This window comes from Tympanuchus pallidicinctus, unplaced genomic scaffold, assembly GCF_026119805.1.
Source record: "Tympanuchus pallidicinctus isolate F22 unplaced genomic scaffold, pur_lepc_1.0 scaffold3, whole genome shotgun sequence".
Classification (NCBI taxonomy): Eukaryota; Metazoa; Chordata; class Aves; order Galliformes; family Phasianidae; genus Tympanuchus; species Tympanuchus pallidicinctus.
Window position 1 is genome coordinate 76,175,910 of NW_026294747.1, and position 24,211 is coordinate 76,200,120.

Sequence of the window (24,211 nt, forward strand, 5' to 3'; positions counted from 1 at the left end):
GGTTCCACGTTCTTCAGATCCCAGGAAAAAAAAGATAAGTCAATAGTGTAGGTCTTTAAAGATCAATCACCATTCTGATCAAGCATGTAGGAATCAGATTGAAAACATGCAAAAATCCATAAAACAAGGGCTTCCCAGTGGGGCTTTGAATAATAATTATTAGCAACCTTAAAGAAATGAAGGAGGGATGCCTTTGGATTAATAGGGAAGACTTTTCCCTGCCCCAGAAACTTGGAGACCAGTCAGACATAAACCACCCAGATTTCAGTGCTGGAGTCACCACCTCCGAGGAACGTACAGAACACTCAGGATTCCAAGCACCAAACCCCTGGTACAGGGCTCCACAAAGTGTCTTTATATTAAAATTTTTCAACAATAATTTTAGTTTGCCTGCAGTAGAGTAGAATGAGGCTCCTGGAGACTGAGAATGATGGCACTGCTAGTACAAGAATCAAATTACATCCATGACAAGTGTAACATGAGCACATGCAATATACAGACAGAACCATAAAGAATCCTAAGTCAGTCCTCAGAGAGGATAAAAAACATGGACAGAGTTAAGAAAAACTCTGAAAGCAAATAAAATCATGCTGTGAACAAAAAGATCAGCATTGTGACCAGCAGCTATTGAGCTACTATACTACTCAAAACAGTTCTGTTTGAACACACTCTGGTCCGGAGTGGGGCATCCAAAGCAGTGAGCTGGGCAGGTGTCAGTCACCTCTCACTGCTGTCAGATTACAACTGAATTTGTGCTGCAGTCAGAAGATGTAGTGTGCACACTAATTGGTGCCAGGGAAAAAAATCCTGTCAAGACATTTGTTTGGTGGCTGTTATGGATTGGTTTTACAGAGAGCAAGGCCAGGGTCTGCATGCAGAAATGCTCATGCTTTTTCTCTCTTAAATGCACATTACAAGCATTGCTCTTTGCTATATTGATCAAGTAATTTTGAAGGTGATGTGCTATCTGCATCTCTCTGCCACTGGCCCCCAACCCCCAGCAGGCAGGTCAGTGCAGCTCTGGCTTAGGTACTAGGAAATGAAGAAGAGTAAGAGAAAGTGATTAGTCTTGAAACGTATGCGTTTTAATGTAATTGACATTGATTTAACCGCTGGTTGAATTTTTGAAGACAAAATTCAATAAAAAATGGACTGTTGATATCTTTCTTACTGCTGTCTGTTGCTGATTCTACTGCAAAATGCAACAATTTGGAGGCAGTGAGAAATGAAACAAGGCAGATCTGTTGCTGTGCCCTCTTCCTCGTGCTCTGTGTGGCATTGCAGCACTTGGGCTGTGCAAGCAGGGCAGCAGCGGGAGCAGAAGGTACCATGCTCATCAGCCCTGGCATCACCATCCTCTTTACTGCCCAGAACGTTGCAAGCTGCTTGTTGATCACTGTGAGCACAAAGGTAGGACATGCAGATCCAGCTAATGCCAACATCTTCATTTCACATTTGAGATCTTGCAGTCAGAGCTGTGTCACCCTCTGCAGCACACATCACTGCAGGGCCCATCACTGCGGGACACATTATTGCAGGACCCATTGCTGCGGGGCCCATCGCTGCACCCCCCTGGCCCTGCACTCCACTGGCTGCCAGCCCTGCTCTCTGGGCAGAGCATAGGTGAGAGGAGGCAGCAGAACAGCAGCTCCTCGGCTGCCGCCAGCCTCTTCTCCACCCAGTGCCCAACCTGCCACCCCCCAACCACTTCACAAGTCCTTCCCAAGCAGAAAGCAGCCCCCAAACGGAGACATTTTGTTTTTCTGATTTTTTTTTTAAATAAAAAATCATTGTGCTGTCATGCCAGTAATACGGCCTCCCCTGGTTACGGCACACACCGTGCTTTGTAGCTAGGCAGAGAACAGGCCTGCACTTCCCCTGCAGACTGCTATAAAAGCCAATTAAGTTGTTACTTAATTTTCCTCATTTTTTTTTTTTTTCCCCATTACACACAAGGGGAAGCAGCTGAAAGTCTCCCCTAGCAACAGTATGTAAAATTTAAAGTAAATTATCCCCAGTGATTCAGCTGGCTTATTGCTACAAATGCCTTCTGACTGTGGTGCATGGACACACTGAGCTGAGGAATGGGTCCATCCTAGAAAGCTCAGTGTCTACTTAAGGGGGTGCACAGAGTGCTTATGTTCATCATAGCTCTGATTACGTCCCAGCCCAGCTCTGCCTCAGCTAGCAGCTCTGGAGACAAATGGAGTGTCACTATCCAGCCAGGCAGGGAGCTCTGAGGTGCAGAAATCACACAAATATCCTTCTGCAAACCCAAATCCATGCTTATGCAGTTTTTGTTCATAGAATCATACAAGCATGAAGGTTGAAAAAGACCTTTAAGATCATCTTGTCCAACTACCACCACCCTGCCCACTAGACCGTATCCCTCTTAGTACTACATCTACCCTTTTTTTTGAACACCTCCAGGGATGGTAACTCCACCACCTCTGTGGGCAGCCCATTCCAGTGCTTCACCACTCTTTCAGAGAAGATTTTCCTAATGCCCAACCTGAACCACCACTGGTAAACTTGAGTCCGTTCCCACTCATCCTTCTTGAGCCGCATGGCCAGGAATAACACATTCCCTACAGCCATGTGTGTGTTTTCTCACCCCTTGTAGCTCAGGCAGTAAAAAAACGTGCTGCATCTCCTTCCACCCAGTGCCCAAAGCCTGAACGAAACATCAAGTAATTATTTGGCAACTGCTGCAGCAGCAGCTTCCTGTAGGTTATCTTAATGGATTTATCGCCCTGAACTAAACCCTGACCATCTGCTCTACTCTCTAATTACAAATACAGAAAGAACTAATTCACGACTGCATCATAAAAAAGTGAAGTAGAAATGATTGAGGAGCAGGGTAAGCTCTGCTCCTCCCTCCAGTGGGCTGTGCTCCCCAACAACAGCTCTCCTCTTCCCTAGTGAGTGGCAACTCCTGAGGAACGGGGCTCACCAGAACAGGTTTTGTTCCCTCTCATTCATTTGGTTGTATCGTTAAATCTGGGATTCACATAAATGCTGTTACAAATCTTTCCTTCTCTCTCAGATGATCCCCAAAACACGTAATGCATTTTCTAATCAGGAGAAGCACAAAATGAAGCTGATGAAAAATACCCTAAAACTCTTCATTTCCTCCAATTCACAGTGAAACCCCTTCACTCACTGAAGACATGTGGAGCCAGCGCCTGGCTTTGTGCTGCTCACTCATCTCCACCTCAGTGCTGCTGGCTTGCGAGAGCAGGGGCTGAGCGCCCGTTGCCACTGCCCAGGAACCAATCTACTGAGAAGGACCAATTCATAGCACATAGGTCAGGTCAGGAAGATGGGAGTATCTCAAAATGAGTTGCTTGGCCCTAGGCTTTGGAAAACTTTTTTTCCAGCTATCTAGAAACAGACTGTGATTTCCTCAAGTGCATTTGTTATTTGAGAAGTAAGAACTGTGTCAGAGAGCGGAGCAGTATGAGAAGTTGATTCACAGATAGAATGACAGAATCATAGAACCATCAGGGCTGGAAAAAACCACCGAGGTCACCCAGTCCAACCCCACCCCAACTCTCACCACACCCACATCCCTCAGGGCCACATCTGCACAGTTCCTCCAGGGACAGTGACTCCACCACCTCCCTGGGCAGCCTGTGCCAATGCACCACCACTCTTACTGAGAAGGAACTTCTCCTACCATCCAACCTGAACCTCACTTGGTGCAACTTAAGGCCATTCCCTCTCATCCTATTGCTGTTACCCGGGAGAAGAGGCTGTATGACAGCAGCAATCTACCATGGATAAATTGTGTATGAAGAGAGCCTATTTATCACAAAACATGCTAGTTTCTCAACTTCAGATATTAGATGTCATGAACAAAATCTCTCATATCTTGGGACACAGAGCAGAAACTTCACCTGTATCCTTTCTAATTTGTTCCCTAACACCAATTAAAATTAATGACATTTTGAAAATCCTTTTGACTCTAGAATATCCTTTTGACAGTTGGCCTTTAAGGACTCTTCTTTCAAGCTCTGTCACTAAAAGCTTCCTGTGTAGAGAAGCTGAATTAAAAAAGAATTTAATACACTCCATTGCTATTACACTTTTTGATGATTTTTTTTTTTTTTTTTTTTTAAATTTTCCCCACCAAATCCTTACACCCTTTTATAACTAGAAAGAGCTGCTCATTTGTTGAAGGACATAGGTTAACACAAAAAACTAATATCAGAAACAATGAGATAGTTTAGGGACATCTAATGGAGACAGCACGAGAAGAATAAAGCAGCACAGACAGGGCCTGCAGGCCGGGAGCTCCCTGGTGCCCCACTGCTCAGCCCATTGCAGCAGGGTGTGGGCTCCCCGGAGCAGCTTCTGCTCCACAGGAAAGCTGCACTGTGCTCTGGAGCAAGCCTGCGTGATGCTAGCACCTCAAAGGGGTTGCATGCTATGGAATCCATATAGGGATTTGTTGTATTCGGCAGTTTTCTGCAGCAGTCACAAGGGAGTGATGGGGAGCGGTAGGCAGATTTTGGAAGACTACTAGAAAATGCTGCACAACCAAACAGCGCTGCACTATTTAGGAGAGCCTTTTACTAAAGAGTTGTGAGCTTTTTGTCTCATAGCCTTAATCAGGCCTTTGGCTGTGGCTGCCCAGCCTGAGGAGGTCAGACCTTCCATCCTGCCATTTGCCTTCAATAAATGTCCCTGGGCATTTATTCAGCTTCAAGCAGGAGCTTCTTTGGTTCTGCTTTGCACACAGTTTCCATAGATGGCATCTCAGCATGTCAGTGAAACATCAATGAGCTGGAAGAGCAGGCTGGTTAATTAGCATGCAAATAGGCTCCCTCCTTAATGAGAAAGAAGCTTTTACTAGCTCACTGAGCCCCCAACACATGAGTTCCTGCTATGTCCTACAAATAACATTTTTATAGGTCAAAGACACACGTGAGCGCATTTTTGCCCCCACATTGCTGGCATTGCTGCACATACACCACCTGTATCTGAAGTGTGAATCCTGCCTGGTAACACTGGACAAGGAAGGCCAGGTAAAGTCATCCCAATATAACCAATATCTTTCAGTGTCAGAGGTAGCATTTTTATAATTGAAAAATAATTAGCTCATTAAGAGGTCTAAGGAGCTTTTCATTTATCAGCAAAGTCCTGCTCTAATGGCCACACTGGTAAAGAGCAGGAAACAATCACACCCCACAGCCACAGAGCAGTCTAGCAAAGCCCATGGAAAGGTGCTGGAGCAGAGCCCTGTGATCCTCCCCTGGGTGACATCTGCGTGAGGCACAGCCCCTGAACTGCAAACTGCTCTGGAAATGTAGAAATGTATTTGTGCCATGTTCTTAACCTTTGCTTTATCGATCATTAGTGGAGATAGGCTACCTGGGCAGACAGACTCTTGCCATCCTTCATTCTTCTGCTTTGCTGTGATGGCATATACAACAGGTTCTGTGCATGCTGTTTTGGGGCTTTGCATCGTCTGGGGAACTTTTTGCTTATTTTCAAGTTTTCTGAGGAAAATAGGTACTGCATGAATCGTGGGGGGAAACGGCTCTTGTAAAAACCACCACGAGAGCTATGAACATGAGTATTAATGCACTCTTCTATTTTAACCAAGTTGGCACGTTAGCCAGTAAAAGCCTATTGCCTCTGCACAGCCTCCATTTTGACACTGTGTTGATAACAAGTTGGATTTTTGGAGAAGGGAGTCACGTAATAGAAGAGGTTCAGATTCATGCAGAGGGCCTGTTGATGAATTAGTACATCATCATCCCAAATCCATATTCACTAACAAAAGATTTGTTTGTTTTTGCCTGAAGCCAAGTTATACACACGCACACAAATATATATATATATATATATATATATATAAAAGATTGTGAAAGTTCCTGTTGGATCTGAAAAGAAACATTTGTTTTGCTCCATAAGTTCTGGATCCTTCTCAGGGTCCAGAGTTAAATAGTTACTGATGTTTACTGGGGAAAGTGTTCAGTTTCTACAATGCAAGGGAGCATAGAGTTTGAAGGAGTGACATGCTAGAAGTCTTCCACCGTTGCTGTTGTTTAGTAAAATCAGAAAATATATGAAATGCATTAATTCCATGAATTAGACAGCAGTTGTCCCTTGCTGGAAAAGATAAAACAAGTGGAAATTAACCTGGATGCTCAACTACTGATCAGAGACCAAGGGCGACAGAGGGGAAGCATGGAAACATTGCTATGCTGCTGCCAGCAATCTGTACTGCCTCTGCATATACTTTGGGGAAAATAGAAGAATCCTTCTCTGTAGCCACGTGTAGCTACAGAAGCACTCCTCAGAAATGTCTCTGAGCCAGCAAGCTGATCTAAAAAGACTGAAATAATCCACTTAGAATCCTGTTTGCCATAACAGTCTCTATACATGCAGAACAAGCAGACAGAAGTATGCAGGTCAATGCATTAGGTCCTACCATATCAAAATCCCACTGACAGCACCACTATCTTCAGTCTGCTGCTTTGCTGGTTCACATTCATTAGAAAGGTAGAAATCACAGAATCACATAATCCTTAGACTTAGAAATTAAAGGGAGATTGCAAGCACTAATTTATAAATCATCTCTCTTCTCTGTGGCAGGACAAACTATTTACTTTTACATAGAGTATATTATCCATAATTATAGCAAGTTCCAAGAAATATAAATGGAATGTTTTCCCCAGAAGCAAAGTACACTGTTGAAGAACCACAAGTAAAAAAAAAAATAAAAAAATAGTAGTTTGGAAATAATTTAAATCTATATAATAAGCACAATATATCAAATATTCTTGATCTACTAAATTTTAATTTTAGTCTTAATGTAGTACCAGCACTAACAGCCTCCACTCCCTCCCTAATTTCTAAGAACTGAGGCTGGCTATGTAAAATATGATTAATTCCATGTTTAGAACAACATACCAAATACAGATATCTAAAGTAAATTCTCAGAAAATGAAGAGCGTCTTTCAGCAAATGTCGATAGAAATGTATGCATTTCCTTTGGACTGCAACCCCCTTTTCTTTCATAGATTACAGCATATAATCATCTTAAAATGCTTATTTTTGAGAAATTTGGGTGTGATTAAATATATTTGTACTGATCAGCCTCTACACTTTCTTGTTTCATCAGAAAGCCTGGTACAAACATCAGATCTACAATATACTCTTGAGGAGGAAGCAGAAGCCCAGTTACTCCTTGAGGAGAGTCATCAACCAATTTAACTTCATTCCAACCTCTGTTATACTCGCCACGAACTAAACTACAGCCAATTCCAAGTCTGTCTGCTATCACCTAAAAGAGAAAGAAAAGGTGTTAATCATTTAGTACAATTGGCTTGTGTGATAGCGAGTGATGCTTAAAAAGAGCTTTCTTGATACAGTCTGTGGAAATATCTGTGGGGTTTCCAAACTGCAAATATTTAATGTTGGTTGTGCTTAGACAGACTGCTTATAGCTGCTGTTTCTACTACATTCTATGCACTGCATAAAAACTATTCATTTTTACTCTTCTCAGACACCAACATATTCATGCATCAGCCTGTCTTTCAGATCTCAAATGAAGAACAGAATCCACACTGCACTGAAAGGTATTCTTTTTCCTGGAACACTCTGTTCTGCACAATATTCTGAAGAACCGTTAACACAAGTAATGATATGTGTACCTTGCATATTTTGTATGCACTGTTAAGTGTAGAAAGGTAACATTTTTTATCAGTGTTAAATTTAAGGTCGCTGCTTCACTCCAAAGCATGCTCTTTGCTCTTCAGCACCTTCAGTGTATGAAGCAATGAAACATGAGGTGAACTAGATAGAACACCTCCGTGGCCTCAGCTCTAGGTTGTCCCCAGCAGTGCTGCAAGGGCTTCCAGATACAAAAAAAAAACTCACTTTCTCAGAATGCATCTGCTGTGAAGAAATAAAATTCTGAAAGATTTTTACTTTTACAAACAAAGACATTCCAGACTGAGATTGCGGAGGCTTTAAGAGAGAGGATTTGTCCCTACAAATGTTTCTTTGGAAACATAATGGTGAGAGGACAGTGGATGGTAAGAGAACTTCAGTACTGCTTCAGCACAATTAATTCCTTCTCTCATACCTCCACAGTGCATGTCAGGAACTTTCTCTCCCCGTGAATGTCATATATTTTGCATTGTACTCTTTCTCCCTCTATACTATTTCCTAGGTCCTCCCCACTTAGTGTCTAAGCCCTTCTTCTCTTTTTCTTTTCATCCAAGGAGAAGAGGCCAGCTACCCAATAGCCGAGGAAAAAGGAGAGCACGGATAAACAGGCTGACATGAAGACAGAGGAAGAAACAAAGCTTTCTAGTCTAGGCAACTGGAACATAAAAGCTGTTATGCATTGTCACAGAATACTGGACAGATAATGAATAGAAATGGTCCCCGCATATTTACATTTGCAGCATCCAAAAATACCCCAGGAAACTGCATAATTCAATATTTTACAGTTTACAGAAAATATAAAATGTTTTGACTACCAAACAAATATCTTGACTTTTTGCCATTTATCAAGTGTTCTGCTGATATCACTTAAGACAATTTAATGAGAAAAAGAATGTTTACAAAAAGAAGCAATTCTGGCTTTTGTTCACTGGGAAATCAATTTTGCCAGTAAAATATGTATACACTTCTGTAGACTTAGACATATACACAAGATATTACATTAATATAAATATTAGATTACTTTAGATTACACTGATGCAAACATACTCTAGTTTTAATATCCGTTTAGCAAAAATAACATTATGTTATAAAGTAAATGTTAACATACCTTGAAAAGTAAAGCCCTGTGGTAAAATGTTCCTTTTTTAACTTTCCCAATAGGCACAATGTTGGATTTCAGTTCAAATTTTATTTCACTTATGTGTAGCTCCCAGCTGAAATCGTGTAGTTTGTCTCTTTCAATTGCACCACCCATTTTGTCTGCAACAAACCTGTTCCAATGCACACCAGGATCAATTAAACCTACAATGCCTCTTGAATTTATCATAAAATAGAAGGTACAGAAGCAATAAGAGAATGATATATACAACTCTAACACTGTTGCTCTGAATGCTGCAATTGTTTTATTTAGTAGCCTTTTTTTTATTTATAATATTATCTACAGTTAAACATAACTGTAAACATAAATATCACAGACCAAAGACAAAGCTGCCAGCGGTGATTCTAGAGAGGTCTAGTGTGAGCACCAAATACTCAGAGAACATCCTCATCAAAACTGAAATCAGTGAGTAAATAGTTCAGAAACTAATGTTCACCTCTGCAGATAACAGATTATTTGAGCAATGTAGTGCAACCCCCAGCCCTGGCATTTGTTTGAAATTTTAATTAAAGCATGAGAATATGTGACAAAATAATCATAGACAACATTCACAACATGGAAAGTAACTACACCCAGAAAGGGTACCTCAATCTCTACATGTGTTTTCTTATGCCAAAGCCAACATTTGGGCAGGAGGTTATCTTTATCCTTAAAAATAAATAAATAAATAAATAGTTTAAATAAAGAAAGAAAATCAGAACCCACAAGCTATGCAAACACTGCCAAGAGAATGCCTTCTGGGTGACTGTGCACAAACAGGATCCAACTCTGATTTGTACATCCCTACCTCCTCTCACACACATCTTCACCTCCCCTCTGCCACAGCTCCTCTATGCACAGAGCTTTGTTCCTCTCGGTGTCCTGAGATGAAAGCATGGGTATTACTGAGGGCTGTAACTCCGAACAAGGTGCTGCAGAGCTGACATGACAGTCACTACCTCAGACCGGGAGCAAACTTTTTGCATCACTGCCTCCATAGTAAACCTATGCAAACAGGTTTTAGTCTCACATGCATGCAAAACAATTCAAGGGGTCTTATTTCTCAAAATCCAGGGTCTAGGGAGGTACTGGTAGCAGCAGCAGCACAGGAGTTATTGCGGAGCAGACTGGATGTAGTACTGTGAAGCTAGAAATTACAGCGTGAGCCTGAAGAAGCAAAGGGGTCCAAAATAATCTCTTGTGCTGCTCTTGCCTACAGCCAGCTCTCAGTAAAGGGAGTGAAGGCCCCTCAGCTTACATGCACACCACTCCTGCACGTGCACAAAGATGTGCTGCACTTGTTTAAAAGGAGGCAGCCAGTACCATGGTGCATTCCCTAACCCATGCCAGTTTCCTCCCAGCAAAGACAGTATGGATGTGCCTGGGCTCCTGCAGCTGTCTCCTTCTTCCCTGATAATTCAGCACATGCTACCCAGACACACACAGAAAACCCAGCATATGAATACAAATCCCTGCAGAAAACATTCTACTTCAGTTCTTGATAATCGTTTCACCAGCTTGTGTATTTGCAAATATTTCATCTGTATGTCTGAAGAGTGGATTTGAAGGAGTATTTTATGAGTTCCACCTTGAGAAAGACGGTGTAGTTTATACACAGCTAGATAGTTAAGAATGAATACTCGTCTTGTCTAATTTTGCAATCAACAGAGAAGACAGTCCTCATATCATAGTGGACCGCTTGGTTAAAAATGAGGATAGTAGAAAGAAAAAAACAAATTTTGAGAGACTCAGTGGGATCTGACGCCAAACTCTCCAGGAAACTGCTAAGATAGTAAAGGTTAAACTAAGGAGAAGATGAAAGAAACCACACTGCTTGGAGATGACAGTGATTGGTGCCTAGGCTGAATGGCCAGCACTACTAATGAATCACACATTGATAACAAGTGTGTGCACACACATCATTGCAATGTTCTGGCACTATTAAGTCATCAGGATGTTAATTATAGTAGCACCTGAAAACTCCTTTTAAAACTGTTCTGTGCTTTTGGTATAGAAAACAAAATACAAGAGAGTTCTTACCCCAAGGTATTTTTAAACTTACAGAGCAAGAAGGATCTTAAGACAAGGAACAGACATAAGTTGCAACAGTCTCAACCATTGTGCAGTTTTTTCTTCACTGATAATGCTTGGTTAATTACAGACTTTTTTTCTGCAATGGTTACATCCCACTAACTGGGTGCATGCATAGACAGCAGCAACTGCACAAAGTTCTACATACTTAGGGAATTAAAAGGGCACCTCCTGGGAATCTGGACCCCCTCTTGCAGAACAAAATTTTTGCATTTGGGTCAGTTTTTTTTTAAACCCTCATCCAAAACCCACTGGACTCAACAGAATGTTCACAGCAATTTTGGGGCTGTGACTAAATAATGGCAAGTAATGCTTCTTTCTAGTTGTTTGCTTTAAAATCCAGGGGGAAAAAAAACATTAGTTTCTCTCCTAATGTTTGATTGCTGTTCAACAACCTTCAGGGCATTATCACAGCCAAGATGACAAGTAAGAATAAGGGTCATCTGCATTATCACAAAATATGTGCAGTGTGAAGAGGAATGAGAGGGGATATATTTCATGAAACAAGCTCTCTAATAAAAGGAAATTCTCAGAATTAAAATATTTTAAATACTTTAAAGACAGTCTTCATTGTGCATTCATTTGGAGAACAAACAGGAAAGTTTACAGTAAAATGCTGGAAATCCTGACTTACCAGAAATGCTCAATGGAAAGGCTCATTACAGATGTATAGATGTCAAAAACCTGAAGCTGCCAACATGAGTATTTTCAGAATGAGAAAATTATACCCCTTTGTTGCAAATGATACTTTAATTACTTTAAACTAATTATAATAAAATAATACGAAAGAAACAAAATCAAAAATCATATTAAAATACCAGGCCAAAGCTGTTTTTTGATTCCAATTATGGGTGGGAAAAAGAACAAACTTGAAAAAGTTGTCCTGTGAAAAGAAAACTGTTATTTTACCAAATCAACTTTGTTGCATTATCTTTAGAAATATAATTAGGTACTCACTGTGCAAGAGCCACAACCTGTTCCCGAGTAGTGGCGAGTGGTAGAATTGTTTTAGAAGCATCATTAATGTAATTCATTAACATGAAGTCGGGTGGTGGTTGCCACTGGACATCTTCCAGATTTATTTCATCCTGGACTTCAGACATAATCTCAACTTCTTTCATTTTTTCTTCTTCTTTCTTCCCTTTCCCTTTTCTTACATAGAAAAAAAAATACATGAGAGTACTGTTACTTCTAAGGTCCAAATCCTGAACAGGTCCCATAACCAACTAGCAGAAGACTAAATGAAATGCTTGCTTTGCTCAGATAAAACACTGTGCATTTTACAAGTTTCATAGGAACTACAAAAATCAGCATCTCACGGGGGCTATTATTAAGGTCCATAGAATCAGATATTTTAGGATTTTTTATTTGTGGGAATGACTAGAATTTGTGTTTTATAAGCATTATGTCTTTTTTCAGCATGCATCTTGAGTAACTCTACAGGGAAATATGACAAAATTCCTTTCATTTCTTTCTTTCTTTTTTTTTTTTAAATCCATCATTCTTGGAAGAAAAAGAAAAGAAACAAAGGGCCACAAGAGAGTGTGCTTCAGGGTACAATATAATTACTGTATGCTCTTCAAATTATTCTTAAAATTTTTACAATGAATGGCACCCTTAAGACTTAAGAAGGCATTGTACAAAGCAGAAAGGCATTTACCATTATCAGCAGTCTAATTCAAGCAATTTGCCTTCAGAATATTTTTGAACTTTTACCTATTAAGATTTATCATATTCACAAAAAGTCCTTTTCATAGGTTTCAAAAAAGTACATTTTTTAGAAGGACAACCAATTGAGATTTAATCTTCAAAATATAGAAAATTCACCACTGTCTTAAATAAACTGTTCCTAATTCCACTTGCACTCCAAAAAAGCAGGCAAACTGTTTTTGTTACCTATTTTGACCCTATAGCTAGGGGTCCTTATAATAGTAGAACAACCAACTACTACTCAATTTATGCACTTAGGTATTATGCATAAAAATAACTTGTTAAAGGGAACAATATCAGAATGGACTCTCACCTGTCCAGTATCTGATTTACCAGCTTTTCAAAATAATAGACATCTATAGATAGCATATTTCTTGCTCTTTGACTGTTTTTTTCCCTGCTCCTCCCCTTTATCCTCTTAAAACATTCTTTTCCCAATGGGAAGCGTGCCAAGTGATTGTGCTACAAGAGGAACACAATCTTTTTTACTCAAATGATGGTTGGATCGCTTTTATTCTCCTTCATCCCAATTTTTCAGGAAGAAAAAACTCAATAGAAGGGTGCTCACCCTTCTCTTACTGGTTTGTTTTCTTGCTGCTTATTTCCTGGAGGTACGACTCCATTCTGCTCCTTGGTGAAGTGGCTGTTTTAACATCTTCTACATCTGTCTCTGTCCTGCTCCTCAACAGTCCATTATATGTGTCTAAAAATTTGTCCCATAAAGAACTGCATCTTACAGCTGAAGGCTGTAAAATGAACAGTGACCGTTGCAGTAGGCTTCTGCTAAACTTTTCATATCCTTTCTTTTTATCCCCATTTTGTTATGAGAATTACGACATCAGAGGAAAAAAAAAAAAAAACAACACTCCTATTTCTGAAAATTGCCTTACTGCTCATGATGAAGTTGTTCAGAAAGTGGTGAGGTGCTGGCACAGGCTGCCCAGGGGTGTGGATGCCCCATCTCTGAAGGTGTTCAAGACCAGGTTGGATGCCAGATCTGGAGGTTGGTAGCCCTGCCTGCGGCAGAGGGGCTGGAACCTGATCATCCTCAGGGCCCCTCCCAGCCCAAGCCATTCTATGATTCTATGACATGCTACAAATGCAAAGCAGTACTGCAGAGGAGAATTAACCATGGTAAATAGTTTTCAGGCTGCTAGGATTCCTGTTTTGCAAGTTCAGTACAAATGTCCTGTAGAACACCAGAGAGCCAGCATGAGGAAGACAGCAGCCAATGCACTATACTGCCACCAAAGAACAGCAATTGCTCCTTTTTTGTCTTCTTTTGTGCACAATAAAATCTCTTGCCTGTCTTTCAAAAAGGAGTAAATATGAGCATTGGAAAGTATATTCTTTGAATGCTCTGTAAGTATACAGCATGCAAGAGATACACGTTTATCAGTCTATGTTAAAGTTAACATTTTAGTTCAGTCACTGTATATATCAGATACGCAACTGTTTGATCAAAAATGTTGCTATCTGCCTATGCAAATACATGTCAAACTATCAGCGAGGCACTTTCTCTACATCTAATTCAAACACTTCCAGCAGACAACTATAATTCTCCTTTCTCTTAGCTTTCAACTACAGTTTATATAAACCAGTATCACTTTTCAAAAACAGTGGTTTTAAACTGTGTTCAGTGGTACTTTGCAAAATAATGTTGAACAGAAACGTATGATCAAAGGAAAAAAATATGTAGAAAAAAGTATAAGCATGTTTAAGACTTGGAGTCAGCCACTGACCTCTAAGTAACTTCCATATATCTCACAAATTAATAGTAATAATGATGTATGAATTATGGATTCAAAATGAATGACAATGGGGTTATAAATCATGCAACTTGATTATGACATTCAAAAGCAATTATTTTATACTTGAAGAAAGAAGTCTTTGTATCCATGCAAGTTTACTATTGGGAAATTGAGCCAGGCATTTGTTTTTGCCTAATGAAAATTTCTGCTTTCCACAAGAGTTAAGATTGCCAACAATGCAGTTATTTATTTACTGTGTAATTGATACAAATTATATTGGTCACTTCACAAGTAATGCCTCCTGTATATTTCCATGGAAACTGCAACAGATTTGATAGAGAAAATTCTCAGCTATAGAACATTATTTTTCAGTATAGTCACCACCACTAGCAATGCATTTTCACCAGCAATGAACAAGAGCCTGCATGCTGTGCTCACAGAAGTCTGCATCGCTGCCCAGAATATGGTTTGTCTCTCATGTCACTGTCACCACTGCTGAAATGCATCACCCACTACTCACTGGGCTCACATTTATGTTCTGGTCTCCAGAAACATTCAGCAAGCATCAGTGAACATCAATGGGTGCAATTTTTTCCACTTGGAGGAATTCAATTCCACACCTTTGCTTCACATATCCTTTCAAGTGAGACACCATTTTGTCAAACTGCCCCTTTGCTGTCATCTGGAATAGGATATTGGCGAGAAGGTTCAGCCTCTACTGCCATACCACCAACATTCGCTTCTGACACTGTGGGCCAACACTACAAAATAGGAGGTATTATGTCTGGAGCAGCCCTTGTACATTAAAAAGCAACTACCTAAGGGTGCCCTCACAGAAATAAACACACTATCTTGTCAGAACAGGTCTCTAAGCTCAGCACTTTAAGACTGTGCAAAATAATCTCAGTCTCTAGAGCCTCTCCAGAAATGACACAAATGCCCACAAGTACAGAGCAAATATTATTGGCTTTGTACTTCCCCATCACTTCTGCTCCCTTTAAGTAAACTGTCATAAACATGGGATGGACATCAGGAGGACCATCCAAATCAGCAGATGTTACAGTAGGCCTGGTAAGAGACTAAAGATGCTTCCTTTGCATCCCAATACAAGAACCTTGCACAACATCCAGGTGGCAAATAGTTCTTTTTTCTTTTGTCTTTTTCCTTTTCTTTTCTCTGTCTTAGCAAACAGTTGTTATCTCAACCCACGAGTTCTTTTTTGTTTCCAATCTCTCCCTTTCTCTTGACTGGGAGGAAGTGAGCAAACAGCTGTGTGGTGCTGAGCTGCTACTAGGTTAAACCACAACAAACTCATTTCAGGTATTTAATATGAAATGATTTAAACTGAATTCCAGAAGTACATACAGAATTACTAGCCAAATTGTAACTCAGTAACTTTTGGCTAGCTTAATCCCGCAATTTGGTTTGAAGTCAGAACTGCAACACTTGACCATCAGCAGCTATTATCTATCAAAAATTTGCATTTCATTTCTAAATGAATATAATTCAGAATGTAACACCTTAAAGCTTTTTCTCTACTGCGGGTTATGCGGACCAAAAGACCTTCTTCCATATAGCTCCTGTTATTCCTCCACTGGAGATACCATTAAGCTATTGAGATCACAAAGCAAGTTCCAATTTTCTCTTGTCTTTCTTTACAGCACATTTAATCTCCCAGGCACATACAAACTCATACAAGCACAGAAATACACAGCAGTGCAAGAAATCAGCAATTACCTCTATCAATAAAAGGTCTGTATAAATAGTAGCATATCACAGTTCACGGATGAACTCCAAGCTGAAAATTGCAACCGTGGTGCCCTTGTTCCCATGGCAGACACTCGCCTTTTTGCAACCCTGAAACTATTAGTATTCTGTAATCTATCAGTGATGAGAATTCACAGCCCTTAGAAGTGGCTAAGGACCTCTATACTACAAAACCAGATAAATTTGGAAGTCAGGACCGAGACCCACAGAAACCAACATAATAAATGGTTGTACTCCTAAGTTAGCAAACATAAAATCTGAGTACAGTTGTAGGCTGTGTAGTGTTCCCATCAAGAATTAGACACCATCCCCCAGATTGCAAGGAGGTCCATTCGGACCGGCTTTGCAGTCCTGAGCATTCCCCTGGAACTAGAGATGTACTCCTGCCTTCTCTAAAAGGCACCCCTGCAGCAGTGACTGTGCAGCTGCTCAGTTCAGGTGAACTGAACTGAAGGTGAGTCAGTTCAGCTGGAAGACTATGGTTCACTTTTCCACAGTAACAAAATTTAATTAAAATACTTAATTTATAAGTCATTAAGACAAGGACAGAAAAAATGCCTTCACAGACAGAGCTTTCTACTTCATCTGTTTTGCCTTTCCAGGGAAGCTAGTGAAACTGCGACAAACCAGAATAAGACTGCTAATCCCCAAGCATCAAGCAGGGTCAGGCTCAAATACTTTTTCTATAGAAGAACAGAATGAATTTTCCACAATGAGATTAGAGATTTGTATCTATTTGGTAGAAGACGACCTGCTCACTAGATCAGACCCACAAAAAGGACTAGTAAGACTGTACCTGATGTACTGTATGGATCAGAGGGAGCTCTCCAGAGCGAGGCATTTTTAGGCTCACTGCTGTCAAAATTGAGATAGTACTGAACACACTCTTCACTGCTTTCAGTCACTTGTAGAATTTCACTGGAAGAAATTTACTCTATGAAAATCCACTCTATGGATGTGAGCAGTAGAGGGACTTCTCACTCATAGGTGTAGCTTTTTTATTGAGAAAGAACTACCCTAATTTCCCTGTTGCTTAATTGTCAAGTTGGAAAATTATTGCATTTCACTGCCTTCTAGGGATACTGAAAGGAAAAACAGTCAAATAAATGAGAGATGTTCAAATACAGTATGGGGAGGACTAATAACTACTTAGAAAGACAAAATGAAGATTACTGCTATTAGGTTGTGAAAGAAAGACCCTGAAAACCTATTTAAAATTGTATTTGAGCTATCGTACTCTGTTAGGAAACTGTGTATTACTATTTTCAATCAGAATTATATTTTTAACTTCAGCACAATAACAAAACACTGATAACTAGTAAATTGCAATACCATACCTTAATTTTTCTCTACTACTTTTTCTTGAAGTAAAAGGTGACAAAGTAGTCTGTTCATAAGATAAATGCTGTGGCTTTTCCTCTACTGCAAGGACACTGCAAAGAAGATAGTATTTGCATGTTAAATTATGAAAATAGAGCTTTGAATTTAAAGGACATTAAATATATTAATAAGAAATATGTAAGAGGAAGAAATAATAGAAATAAACACAATACTGATTCAGAGATCAAATATAAAGCACAGGATACCAATGATGGACAAGTAACTGAGTAGTAGGATTGAAACTAAGGTGCAAAGGCAATAAGCTGTATGAAAGTCAAAGAAAGAAAACCCAATAGTTAAAAGACAAGCATAGAGATCAACAAAGAGCACAAAAGGTTAATTTGTCATAGATATTCTCAGACATCTTTATGGTGTCGTATACAAGCTTAAAAGGGAAGCTTCTGATACTGTAAACCAAATATGTGATGTGTTGACAGAGAAGAAGATTTTGGATTTGCAAAATACTGGTAGAGGATTCTTTGATCTGTGGGACTGTTTATACAAAATGACTCCCAGTTAAACAAGGCCAATACCAACTTCCTGCATTCAAATCTAAGATTTGTTAGGCTGGTTTCAGCTTAAACAGAGAAGGAATTGACACTGATTCTCTATCAAGCCCAAAAGCCTTGTGCTGCTTCCTGGGACGTTGTGCTTAAAATTCCATGCATTTGTCTGCACACAAAGATAATCAAATCATAGGTTTAATTGTTGTGTGTTGATGTTCTGTTTTGATGGCATAATTATTACAGCAGATGACAAGCTCTGTTATAGCTATTAATAAAATGAGCGTTCCACCATGAGAAACCAAAGGGTGCTCAGTGAACGAGTCTTCTTCACTAAGTTTTCTAACAGAAAACAGAGCAAATCAAGAGAATAAGTATTCTCTGTCTGAAGGGAAAAAATAGTGATTTTACAAATTTTTCTTTTATGAAATACAAATCTCTTGCCTTGTAGGACAGGTAGCACTCCGTTGAAATTGAAATAGATCTCTCACAGTACAAACTATGTAGTACTTTCATATTGGAAACAGTGGAATGGATGGAAAAATGAATTACTGAAATAAATATTACTACGTTACTCACTTTTCTTGCGGCTTAGCATTAATGAAGATTATGGCCCGACGGTCAGCAAGCTCTTGCATACTCAGTTCCTCCAAAGACAGAAGTTTTACGCCGGGTTTTATCTACAAGAAAATTACAGCAAAAGATTCAGTGGTGTTCTCAGTTAGAAGTGAAGACAAAAAATAGTTTAAGAGCCATATAACATTTCTTATCTTCAACAGAAGACTTACATGAGAACTTATAAGAATCATTCTAAATATACAAAAACAGTATTCTCCCTATTTGCATTTTCCTTCTTCAATTTTCTTAGAAAATATAATTTGTAAATAATCTAGCTTGTGATTATTGTTACTGTGTCATTCTAAAATCTAGGATAAGGTAACATTCCTGACTTTGAAGACACTGCAATTTAGGATGGAATTTTCAAAAGTAAGTAAAAGCTTTAAAGGCATGCATTTCACTGATCTCTCAGTAAGAATAATGTTTTTAATTTTTTTGGGCATTTTATAAAGTACTTCCCTAATTTAAACTGAAAATACTAACTTATGATACATAGTGGAGCCAGTCTTCATATATCAGCAGTGCTGTGTGAGAGAAAAGGTCATGACCAAGGTGAAAATATGAACCCTTCTTTATGTAAAAATAAACAAAAAGTCCATAGGTCATTCAGAGTCAGATTGCTATCAAATATACTGCAGTGAAAGATACCAGAAGAACTAACTTCTGAGAAAGTCCCTGGTAAGGAACTAGGAGCTCAGCAGATTACACAGGATTGTAAGGAGATTGGGAAGAAGACTGTAACTAGGGAATAGCATAAAGATGATAAGATTTCACCATAAAGAAAGATAAACGAAAGAAATTATTATAAAACCTGGAGACAGCATAACAAGAAAACAAGCAAAGTTATTTTAGGTAGCCAGATGCTGGCTTCCGTTACAGTCTTCTTTCTTTTTTTCAAAATGAAGAAGAAAATTTTATTGTTTCTAAGAAAAGTAATTTAAAGTAGCTTACCTTCCCATAATCATAGAATCCATCAGTAATGACATTACTTGATGATAAATATCCCATTTGGCTGTACTTCTGGGAAAGATTGTTATCAAGTAGCCTTTCCAGAGCAGCTTCACTAAAGTTATTTCTGTGCCCTGTTAACCGATTAACTTCTTCTAGGATGTCTAGCGCACTGTTAGACAAAACACAATGGCTAATTCATCATTAGGTACCTATTCATTGTTATTACACAGTTTTCAGAATTACCAAGACATGGACTTAATTCCAAGAGCTAGCCTAATGCTGTTTAGACCAGCAAGGAGCTTGTTGTGCTATGATCAAGTCTTTTTCTAGAGGAGAAAAAATGTCTTGCAGTGCTCAAAAGCAAAACCAAATTCTTTTCAGCAGTTGAACTGTTACATAAAAAAATGCTAACAGAGTGCCACAACCTTATATGAGAAAGATGCTGGGTACTACAGAGAACTGGAGAAAAGAAGAATGTCAAAGCCAAGTAAAAGAAGTTCTGTTCAGAGCTGACTGCAGCATATAGTTCAGGAATCCCTCTCCATCTTGTAACAACTGTAGCAATTGGCAGACTCCAGCTCCCAGTCAGGCAAGGTGTGAATCCTGGTTTAGGGCTGCTCCTGTGCTTGTGAAAGAAACTGACAGAGATGAGCTGAGCTCAGCTTAGCACAGAAACATAAGCAGTTGTGGAAGCAGAACCAGGCTGGCGATAGTTCTGCAGCATGGAAGCAGAAACAAATGATCACGGGTATACTGGAGGGCAGAGATTTATTCCTTGGCACTGAAATCCACATACTGATAGCTTCTAGCCTGTGAAACTTAGGAAAAACTTACTAGGAAGAGAAAGAAAGTTGAATCAGGAGAAACACAGTTCAGTTTTGAAACTGTTTAGGAATTAAAAAAAACACATCAGGAAAAAAAAGAGGAAGATGTATTCATGTGTCAAATTTGTATGTGTATGTCAATATACTCGCAGAAATTCTTCATATTCTAAGGAATAAATTTTATATATTTTTTATATATTTGTATATATAAAATGGACTCCACAGTTGGCCGGTCCATTTCTCTCTCTGTGCTACAGAAGGTGCCTCAGCTCTGCACACATACAAGATAGACTTCTGAAAGTGTGTTAGATGAAATCCAGATAACAAGCTTTGCAGACAAGGCAAGTGACAACCATCTCTTTTATAAGAGAGCACTGGGAGAAAACAACCACCATTCAGACTATTTGTCATAAAGCAAATGTCAACAAGATCAGGCAATCAGAATGTAAGATAACAAAGGGATTTCCACAAGGAAAATTGAGTCTAGTGAGTATAGCAATGTCTAAAACACGGCATTAGAGGCATAATGGCCTCACATGAAGGAAGGACAAGCCAAAAAGGGAGAAAGTGCAGAAGCACTAACAATACTGTAACTACCTGAAAACCCAGAAATGGAAATATGAAGACTTCCAACAGGGAAGAAAAAGTAAGGGACAAAACCGAAAAGCCTACAGGCAAATCGAGATACAACCATTCAGGGACCCAAAACTAAAATAAATGTTTCTTATACTACAAATCAAAGAGAAAAATGTAAGTTTATGACTCAGTGTGGGAAGAAAACTCATAACAGATGGCATAGAAAAGACCGAAGCATCTGCTGCCTTTCTTGCTTCAGTTTTGATAAAATAGTTGCAAACAGATGCCTAACAGCAATTTTAATAAGAAGGTGGAAGCAGTAGGCATAACACTAAAGCTTCAGAGGACAAAGGTGGCAATGCCTGAGACTTACCTCATACCGCGTTTTGAAATGGCAAAAGCAACTTTTAAAGTATTTGTAATTATCTTTGAAAATCTGAGGAGACCAAGTGAGGAGCCAGAAGAGTGAGAAGGGCATAGATAGTATCTAGATTTAAAAAGAATGAGCAAGGAAATGGTGGAGATCATTCAGCCAAATTTAAGTGTCTGAAGAATATTATATCAGAATACTAAACAATCAATTTGGAAGCATGCAAGAGATAAGGAGGCTTGTAATAGCCATTACGTATGGTTATAAACAAATCACTTAAGGCCAATTTAATTCTTTCTGTGATAGGGTAACTGACTTAATGCATAGGCACAAGGAGTAGATGTGAGATACGTCTTGACTTTAAGATATGTTGCGACTTCAATAAGTCTTTTCAAACATTCCTATTTGAACAGTCACAAGCAAGACAGAGAAACACAATCTATATGAAAATAACATGAAGTAGTGCCTGATTGGTTGAAAAACTATTCTTAATGTATTATTATCAATAATATGCTGTCAAACTAGAAGGACATATAAATTAGAGTCCTACTCTGATGCAACCAGAAAGAAGAGATTAAATAAGAACAGTGCTGTATGCAAGATATGGAAAATAATTACTGAGATTTAGTTGATGGTGGTATGACCTCAGCTGAAATACCTCATCCAGGCTGGAAGATAACACTTCAAAACAGCGTAAATAACTGAGATTTAGAGATGTGTGACAGAATGATATCGGACTTCAAAACAAAAAGCAGTTCAATGCTTTTGCTTTGTCATGAAAAGGAAATCGAGAAATTTACATGGAGCATGAGGAATTGCACACACTCATTGAATTATTAAGGTTGGAAAAGACCTCTAAGATCAGCTTGTCCAATTGTCCACCTAACACCAATGTTGTTCATTACGTTCCTCAGTACCACATCTACACAGATCTTGAACACCTTCAGGAATGATGACCTCACCACCTCCACGGGCAGCCCATTCCAGTGTCTGACCACTTTTTATGAGAAGTTTTTCTTAGTATCCAACCTGAACCTCCTCTGGCACAATTTGAGGCCATTCTCTCTTGTCCTTGGCTATTACCTGGGACAAGTGGCAGACCCCCAGCTCGCCCACTACCTCCTTTCAGGCAGTTATAGAGAGTGATACGGTCTCCTCTGAGCCTTCTCTTCTCCGGACTGAACAATCCCATTTCCCTCAGCCACCCCTCATGAGACTTATGCTCCAGACCCCTCACCCTTCTCTGGACACGCTCCAGGGCCTTGATGTCTTTCTTGTAGTGAGGGTGCAAAACTGAACACAGTATTCAAGATGCAGCCTCATTAGAGCTGAGTATAGGGGGACAATTATCTCCCTGCTCCTGCTGGCAATGCTATTTCTGATACAAAATTCAGTTAATTTAAAAAATAAAATGCTATCAAAAGGTATTATTAAATTCCACTGAAATTAGGACAAGATATAATTGGACAGAATTGCTGTACGGGATATTTAAAACTAAAAATCTTTCTAATTATAAAGATATCTCAGCACCAGAAGAGGTTACCTCAGAAGCTGTCAAACCCTTTCAGAAAGAGTACTTACAATCACACTGGACAAGCTGAAATATATCACTATAACTGATTCAGTCACAGTAGGCAGACAGACAGCACTACATCTGAGGTCTCCTCCAGATCTATTTTTGAGGTCTGACTGCACAATTCCCTCACATATGGGCTGCAAGCATCTGTGCAGCAGTCAGAGAAATGTCCAGCAGAGGGCGCAGGGCAATTACATATATTTCACTTTAACAATAAGAGTCACCTCACATACGAGTCTTGTGACTTATAGCTAAAAACAGCTTTTCTAATTCAAATAGTAAATATGGAACTTGGAGTTTTCAAGAAGGAATATGACAGATTCTCTTTAAAATGACAGTTCAGTCCATCTTCTCTTTAACAAAAATTAGCCCTTGTGTAATAAAGTACAGTTCACTGTATGCTGAACCTAGCCTGAAATCTGAACTTCAGTTTCAAGTTTATGGGGCATTTGTAGCCCCCATTTTTGACTAATCTAAGTACATCTTCAATAGAAAACCTAATTTGATTACAGAAACAATAAACATATTTATAATTCCTGACAGTTCTTTCTTCAGGCTTGCAGTTTTTCTTCTGTAAAATCAGGACCATTTCAGCTGTACCACTGGCAATACAAAAATAGTTTGTTTACCAAAAAGCACAGCTTAATTTTGTCCTTCTGTTATTAATACAGAAAGATCAAGTTTAATAGAGTTATCTCATTAAAATCCTCCCCCTGCTCCTTGATATTATTACTCACCCTAGCCGGCACAGTTCGACAGCAGTTAGTTCATCGCTTGCACAGACCATGACAGCCCAACAGGCATTTCTTCTGACTTCTTTGTCCTTTGAATGTAGTAGCTCAACAAGTGGTCCCAATCCACCTGCATCTCTTAACTGTAAGAACACGAAGACACGGATGCTGACATATTTCACCTACTTCATTCCAGAAAGAACAACATATTAAATTCTCCATCCAAAGCTTGATTCAAGACTTGTAGACAAGCAATGCTGGGCTGGCAGAAAGGCCATTTGTGGTAGTTCTCTGCTTGTGAGCTGCTCTGAGCTGAAGTGAGGTTCAGAAGTGGCACACATCCTTTCTGACTCTCCTCTTCAGTTATAAGATTACAAAGTAGAAAATGAAGATGAAGAGACGATGCAGCCCAGGACTGCCATGGAGAGTTATACACCTTTTTCTGCTTTCTGTTGCTTCCTAGCAACTAATTTACATCACAATCTATTTGAATTTGTATAGTACTATACGTATGGCAATCTTATTAACATTCCATTCTC

At 39.3% G+C, this 24,211-nt stretch overlaps 1 protein-coding gene across 4 annotated transcripts in view; it reads right to left on the reverse strand.

Annotated features, from left to right (window-relative positions):
* Nucleotides 1-5,848: 5,848 nt before the first annotated feature.
* Nucleotides 5,849-24,211, reverse strand: part of ARMC3 (armadillo repeat containing 3) — a 58,271-nt gene continuing 39,908 nt past the window's right edge. For all 4 annotated transcript variants that reach the window (XM_052694723.1, XM_052694722.1, XM_052694725.1 and 1 more), the window contains 7 exons: nucleotides 23,679-23,815; nucleotides 19,596-19,764; nucleotides 18,606-18,706; nucleotides 17,481-17,576; nucleotides 11,873-12,067; nucleotides 8,795-8,957; nucleotides 5,849-7,297 (listed from right to left, as the gene is read on the reverse strand). In XM_052694723.1, coding sequence (XP_052550683.1) covers nucleotides 7,088-7,297; nucleotides 8,795-8,957; nucleotides 11,873-12,067; nucleotides 17,481-17,576; nucleotides 18,606-18,706; nucleotides 19,596-19,764; nucleotides 23,679-23,815 — 1,071 coding nt within the window. In that variant the 3' untranslated portion in view covers nucleotides 5,849-7,087. The remainder of the gene's footprint in view (nucleotides 7,298-8,794; nucleotides 8,958-11,872; nucleotides 12,068-17,480; nucleotides 17,577-18,605; nucleotides 18,707-19,595; nucleotides 19,765-23,678; nucleotides 23,816-24,211) is intronic.